Here is a 7,386-nt window from a genome sequence, read left to right on the forward strand (position 1 = left end):
GGGCTCATCGCTGCGGCGTACCTGCGGCGCCGGATCATTGTGGCGCGCCAGCTTGTCGCTGCGGTGTGCCTTGGGCAGCTTGCCGTACATGAAGGCGTAATTGCGCTGTCCCCCGTTGTCCTCGTGCCGTCCGCTGCGCTCCATGGCGACGACGACACCGGCGGCGGCGCCGTTGCTTTGGCGCCTCAGCAAGAAGAGCACGCGGCCGACGCCGTACACGAAGCCGCACGCGTACATCCAAATATACCGGACCACGTCCAACCAACGCGCGCGCCGCGGCGGAGGCTCCTCGGCGGTGGTGGCCTCCTGCGCCGGCGGCGGGTCGGACGCCCAACGGCTCGGCGAGCTTATCGGCTCGGGCTCGGCCCTCCTCCTCCCAAGCCTGCTCCATGGGCGTTCTTGATCAACCCTGCAGGGGCGTTCTTGATTCAAGAACTCTGCAGGGGAGTTCTTGATTCAAGAAAGGCAGCGAGCCTCGATTGCTGCAGGGAAGCGGGGTGGGGAGGTTGCGAGGAGGAAGGCGAAGCTTCTTGTTCGGCAATGGACGTGGTGGAAGGGAGAAGGCAGAGGAGGGCGAGGGGATTCTTGTTTTCGTGGGGAGCAGGGCGCGGAGGTTCGGGGTTTATATTGATGTTCTTGGAGCGTGGCGTCGGGTGGTTGGTTGGCGGTGTTCAGGCACGAGGGGCGGAGGGAGTGCGAGAGGCGGCGAGGTTGTTTCGTTTCTTGAATCGGTGAGGGATGCGGCGAGGGCCGGCCGGCTGCAGCTTTTGAAGAGGAGGGAGGGATGGAGGGAAGAAGGGGAGGATCGAATTCGGATGAAGGGGGGAAGAGTCGGTTCCTGTTGTTGGCCGTTAGCTCTGACAGCTATGGCCGTTCCCACATAATTTGGCCAAGGTAAATGTCCAGACAGTATTTTTTTTTTTACATTTGACGTGCCAGCGAACAGGTATACTTGAAAGAAAAATGTACTTTTCAGTAATGTTAATATTGTTTGTGAATTGAGATTCTCAATCCCATGTTGCTACTTGCCTTCGCCATTTCCCAACACTTTGCATGATATTTGCATTTTATCCCCATCAAAGGCTTAAAGCTTCTTAACGTGCGAATAAGTGTGCTCACAGTTCCTAGATAAAACAGTAGGACAGGAGTTGCGCATATAATCATTTACAGCAGAAACTTTATTGATTTGTCGACAAGATCACCACTTGCGACTAAAAATTACTGATAAAGCATTACAGTTACAGGCACATTCAGACGTGCGAATAAGTGTGACATGTACTGTTGTTTGCACCTCCTAGATAAAGCAGTAAGACTGGAGTTGCACATGTAATCATTTACAGTAGAAGCTTTATTGATTTGTCGACAAGATCACCATTTGCAAGTGAAAAGCATCACAATTACAGGCATATTCAGATATTATCAGAAGAATTACAACTTTCATCTGGCTACATTGTCAAAGCAACCAACAAAGGCCAAGCTCCCATTCTGCCGTTGGTGTTCATCTGCCGTCAGGCTTCCTCTGAGGCTGGAATGAACTTGAGTGAAATGCTGTTAACACAGTGTCGCTCATTGGTAGGCGTTTTAAACCCTTCCCCTTTGAATATATGCCCCAAATGTCCTCCACAGGCAGCACACGTGATCTCTGTCCGCCTCCCATCAGGGTCCGGCTAGTGTTGAAAAACAAGATTGGTTAATTAGAGGAGGTCAGAGATCAATGATCATTCCTCATCCTGTGTGAAACAGAGAATAGTACATACCGTCTGTCTTATGGCCCCAGGAAGTCCCTCATAGAATGCCGGCCAGCCACACCCTGAGTTGAACTTTGTAGATGATTTGTATAAGGGAGTTCCACATCCAGCACATTCATAAATGCCCTCATCAAAGAACTTGTCATATTCACCTGTTCCAGGGTACCTGGGATCAGATGATCAAATGGATTCAGAACAGTTACGGCACCTGTTAATAGTTTAGCAGAGAAACATCTTTACCACACCATATACCAAACATCAGTCAGAAACTAATAGTTCTACCATGCTCCCATGCTATAACAATTTGGCACGTAACAACGACTTGCATGCTACAGACACAAATGCATGCTTGCCTTTTGAAACAAACTAATGGATTGCCCTACATTTTAGCAATTCATATTTTATAACAGCAGAAAATGGTGGTGATGTCAATAGGTCAGATACCAGATACAGATATTTAGGATTGCAGCAACACTCACAAAAAATAACTCGGGAGTAGTTAGTTTATCAAATAGTTCACAACTTTTCTCAAGCTCCACACTCAAAATATACACCAGAAATCTTAACAATTTATGAATTCTAAGGTACTTGCTATTATTAGTTTGCATCCATAGCCGCTAATTGGCTACTGACTTACTGAGATGTTAAAAGCTGCAATTGGACTACAAAGGAAATGATTTTTCTCCATCTTGGTTTATTGCAATGACAAGACAACATTTTTTTTCTATATTATAACACCCACAGTTATCCAGGCTAGCCTAAATTATAGAATCTCTCTGGATTTGTAAAATAACCTTCACAAGATGGTAATAACCAACACCTTTTGTGATGAACTTTAATGTGCAGCACCAGTTGCTACGGAGTACCATTATGTAAAATGTTAAATGTGGCTAGCTTGTTAGTTGAAGTAGATGCTTTTGTTAGCAGTCTGGTAAATTGCTAGCCACACAGTCCTTCTTTGAACAACTTCATCAGCATTTTCCAGCTAATTACAAATTTTCTTCAACATTTTACAAGCCAGCTACCAATGTACTATGCAAATACTAGTAGAAAATCAGAATCAGGTTCTGCAGTTAAATGCACGACGCTGACATGCAGGCGGCTAGCTATCGATTCAGTGATATGTTATAACACCAAAGCATGGTGCTGTGCATTTCTAGGAGATCTTTCTTGATGCTTATGCAATTGAATTCAACTTGGGGTTGATCAGTATCCAGGGATTATCCGATTTGGTCACTACAGTCAACAACACATTACCCAAGTTCAGTAACAACAGTGAAGGACAAGAGATGTGACCGTATGCCGTCCAAATCTTACTCTGTGCCCTTGCGGCGGAGGATGTTGAACTGCTCCGGCGTGAGGATGGCCTGCCACTCCTCCTCCGACTTCTGCACGGGCGCCGGCGGCGGGGTCGACGACGACATCGCCGCCACGCCCGGGAACCGCCGTCCCGCCGCGTGGCCCCGGCACGGCCGCGCCGCGCACGAGAGGGGCGCGGGCCGAGGGCGCGCGGCGGCCGGCGAGGGGGCGAGGAGGAAGGAGGAGAGCGGGCGCGCGGCGCGCGGCGCCACGGCGGCGGGGTGGGGGCACGAGTGCGACGCCATCCTCAGCCTCAGCAGACGCTGCACGCCCATGTCTCGCGGCAGCAGTGCGCGGCGCAAGTGTGACGTGTCGCGTTCGTTGCCTGATAAGGTTCTGGTCTTCCGGACTCGTCCTCTGGTTTCCGATGGAATGGAGGCACGACGCTGCAGCTGGCCAGCTACAATATTTCCTTGAAATTATTTTTTCCCCTTGTTCCTTTATTCTTTTTAGTTGTTTGACTGATCAGCCTTGAGAAATCTGGAAAGAAACTAAGGGCATATTTGGACGCGACGTTATCAACTTTAGGACATGTCACATCGGATGTTTAGATACTAATTAGAAGTATTAAATATAATTTAATTACAAAACTAATTACACAGATGGAGTCTAATTTGCGAGACGAATCTATTAAGTCTAATTAGTCCATGATTTGATAATGTGGTGCTACAGTAACCATTTGCTAATGATGGATTAATTAGGCTTAATAGATTCGTCTCGCGAATTAGTATAGGGTTCTGCAGTTAGTTTTATAATTAGCTCATGTTTAGTCCTCCTAATTAGCATCCGAACATCTGATGTGACCCTTCTAAACTAGTATCTGATGGCTGATGTCAGGATCTCTGTCGGACTGAATAGTGAATACTGACATGTCAACCTTCGGGGGGGAGACAATCCTGAAGACTGATGCACAGCTCTGAACAAAAATGCCTCGCTTCTCATGCTGGCTAGTAATATCTTCTCAGGTTTTAACAAAATGCATAAAGCAAAAACCATTGGAATATTCTTTTCGAAAAAAAATCATTGGAATTGCTGGACAAGGAATTTCAAGTTTCACATTCTAACATGTGAAATAGTTTATATGATACTGATGAAGTTCGATGGAGCGAGAGGGTGAAAGTTCAGTGTCCTGTGATCATTGGATTCATTGCCAGGACTCAACCGTCAGAGCAGTGATTTGAAGTTGCAAACATTGCTCACACAGAGTACCACATCCAGAACCTCACATAGCCGAGACACATAGCGTGATTCCCGGACTGCTGAGGTAACTGAAACATTTTAGGAGCCGACAACCCAAAATACATAGCGTGACTCCCGGACTGAAGCTGAAGTAACTGAATATTTGAGATGCTGACAACCCAAAAATCGTTTCATCAGCAAAGATTTTTCAATAATATATGAAAACCCATTAACACTATTCTCTATCTTCAGTCCTCCGCTCTTGTTATTAACCCATGAGCATACATGAGAAAGATGGTTCTACATATGTTTGGCATAGAAATGCCAAGTACATCAGTATGAAAGTTTAGAAATACATCATTATGCAGTTAAAAGTACAACATTTAAGGATATCTGAACAAAAATGCCTGGCTTCTCATGCTGTCTAGCATTATTTTCTCAGGTCTTAACAAATGCACAAAGCAAGTTCTACTGGAAGAGCTGAACAAGGAGTTTGAAGTTTCAGATTCTAACACGTGAATCGTTTACATGATACTGATGCAGTTCGGTTGAGCCCTATGCATACATTTTTTTTTGAAACAGAGGGAAAAAAATATTCAACCCAAATTTAATATAATTGAGGAAAAAATGGAACAAATTTGCAGTGTCCAGCATAGATCACTGTCAGGACTCAACAAAAATCAGGGCAACGATTCGAAGTTGAAAACAATGGTCACACTGCACCACATCCAGAACCTCACATAACTGAGATACACAATGCAACTCCCGGACTTAAGTAACTGAACATTAGTTAATGAGCGGACAACCCAGAAATAGGAACCTGGAACCTATCTTTCATCAGTCAAGATTTTCCAATATTACATGAAACCAATCGGCACTCCTCTCTATCTTCAAACTTCAGTCCTCTGCTCTTGTTATTAACCCCTGCGCACACATGAGAAATATGGTCCGATATATGTTTGGCAGAGAAACACCAAGTATGTCAGTAAGAATGATGACAAATACATCATTATTCAGTTAAACATACAACGTTGAAGGATATCTGAATATACTACTGGAACTCTAATCTACAGTTTGAATGTATCCAGCACTAGGTTTACCAAGCGCGCATGCTTCAAAATTGATAGTCTAATGACTGCATCATATACAAAAGAGCATCAAGCTTAAGGCCTACATGCAAGCTCGTCAGATAGCAATTGATACAATGCAACCAATTATCGAACAAATTCATCATCAGAGTCATCATAATCGCTGTACTCTTCCTCCTCACTTTCTACCTCCTCCAGAAATGCATTCATGTCAGAAGATTCTTCAGCCTCCATTTCCTCAACTCCGATTGTATCATACTTCATGCGCTCATCAAATCTGGCATCGGAACAGTTAAGAAGCCATGCAAGGGAGCAAGTGAACCCCTTCCTGGACACCATCTCATGCCGAGGCCTCACAGTCGACTCAAGGCCATATGTGAAGAACGCAGGGAACTCAACCAGCTCCTCCAAATCCCTCTCCATCTCATTCTTGAAGTACTCGAAGTTCATCCTCATAATATCCATGTTCAGCGCGAGCAATTGGGGGCACGCCACAACCATCTTGCTCACTTGCGAGAGCATAAAACCACAGGCTGTGAGAAAATTGACATGCTTCAGAACCGCAGTTCGTCCAAGGTTAATGGCCTGTGGCATCCTCTCGATCACTCTCCCAAAATCATCATGGCTGACCAAAATGCTTGACTCGAACAAGCTCTGCTGTGTAACAAGCTTGTCCCTCAGCTCAAGTCCGAGAACATCAGGGTACTGCATCACAATGGACGCTAGTGCCTCCTTCCTCACTCCAAACTCCATCAGCGCCTCAATGTTAGGCTTAACCTTATCCTCTAATCCAAACCCAAGGACATAGGGCTTCTTCTCAATTATCCTTGCAGCAGATAACCTCTGGACCCCAATGCCCTCAAGGTATTCGATGAAAGGCTTTATAATCTTCCCCACCCGCATGCCAAGCACCTCGGGAAAACGGGTTATGACGCTGCCGATCTGGCGCCTCGCGACGCCAATGCCAACGAGGTATGCGATGGAAGTGCTCATGGTTCCCTCGAGCTTGAAGCCGAGGAGCTCTGGGTAGCGCTCGAGCACGCGCGGCACGTCATTGGGCCTGACGTCCATCCCCTGGAGGTACTTGACGACGGGGGCGAGATCGACGACGACGCTGGCGTGCAGCACCTGCGGGTAGCGACGGAGCAGGTCCGGGAGCGCGTCGCGGCGGACGCCGAGCTTGCCGAGGTAGTCGAGGACGGGGACCATGTTCTTGCGCACGCTGCAGCCGAGCGCGAGCGGGTAGGCGGCGAGGTCCTCGCGGGTGAGGCCGAGGGAGGCGAGGAACTCGGCGCGTTCCCGCATGACGTCGACGGTGACCGGTAGCTCGAAGCCCGCGAGCTCGCCCGGGTCCACGCCGAGGGAGGCGAGGAAGGCGTCGACGTCGGCGCGGCGGGCGGCGCGCTCGCGCTCCATGTCGAGAAGGCTGGGGCGGGCGTAGAGGGAGGACGAGGGCGGGCGGCGCGACGGCGCGGGGCGGGGGGAGCGGCGGGCTGCGCGGGGCGGGGCGGAGGCGGAGGCGGAGGAGGAGGAGGCGCGGAGGCGGAGGAGGCTGCGGAGGCGCGGGGCGGGGAGGAGCGGCGGCGTGGGGTGGGTGGAGAAGAGGAGGGACTTCATCATTGGGACTTGGGAGTGGCAAGAGGTGAGCGAGGAGAAGAGGTTTGGGGGGACGATGAGATGGAGCCGCAGAGGAAGACAGGCAGCCAGAGGTGCGGCTGAGACCGCGAGTGCGAGACGGGTTGAAGAACGGGAGATGACGCCCCGGGTGATTTTTTTTTTTAGTAAAGTCCGTTAGCTTGTGTCATTCTTGTTTCCGAACTCGCAAATTGCAGATTAACTTCCTAAACTTATAGGTATCATCCCAATCTCTAAACTCGAAAACTGCTGATTTAGACTTCTAAATTTAGTTTAAGGTGTTATCTCGATTTCAGAACTCGCAAACATGAACAACAAAGCTATGAACTTAGCTTTGGCATCCATGCATAAATGGATCCGAGTGAAAGTATGAAGCC

The 7,386-nt window shown here is 48.3% G+C and overlaps 2 protein-coding genes across 2 annotated transcripts; both read right to left on the bottom strand.

Moving 5' to 3' along the window:
- Nucleotides 1-1,148: 1,148 nt before the first annotated feature.
- Nucleotides 1,149-3,406, bottom strand: LOC117846903 (peptide methionine sulfoxide reductase B5). Its single transcript, XM_034728024.1, has 3 exons — nucleotides 3,066-3,406; nucleotides 1,758-1,914; nucleotides 1,149-1,667 (listed from the first exon to the last, which is right to left on the bottom strand). The coding sequence occupies exons 1-3, from the start codon at nucleotides 3,380-3,382 to the stop codon at nucleotides 1,509-1,511; spliced, it is 633 nt and encodes a 210-aa protein (XP_034583915.1). The 5' UTR covers nucleotides 3,383-3,406; the 3' UTR covers nucleotides 1,149-1,508.
- A 1,860-nt stretch (nucleotides 3,407-5,266) lies between these two features.
- Nucleotides 5,267-7,075, bottom strand: LOC117846807 (transcription termination factor MTERF4, chloroplastic). Its single transcript, XM_034727896.2, has one exon. It carries the CDS (start codon nucleotides 6,992-6,994, stop codon nucleotides 5,501-5,503), a length of 1,494 nt encoding a protein of 497 aa, XP_034583787.1. The 5' UTR covers nucleotides 6,995-7,075; the 3' UTR covers nucleotides 5,267-5,500.
- Nucleotides 7,076-7,386: the final 311 nt, after the last annotated feature.

Source organism: Setaria viridis, chromosome 3, assembly GCF_005286985.2.
Source record: "Setaria viridis chromosome 3, Setaria_viridis_v4.0, whole genome shotgun sequence".
NCBI lineage: Eukaryota > Viridiplantae > Streptophyta > Magnoliopsida > Poales > Poaceae > Setaria > Setaria viridis.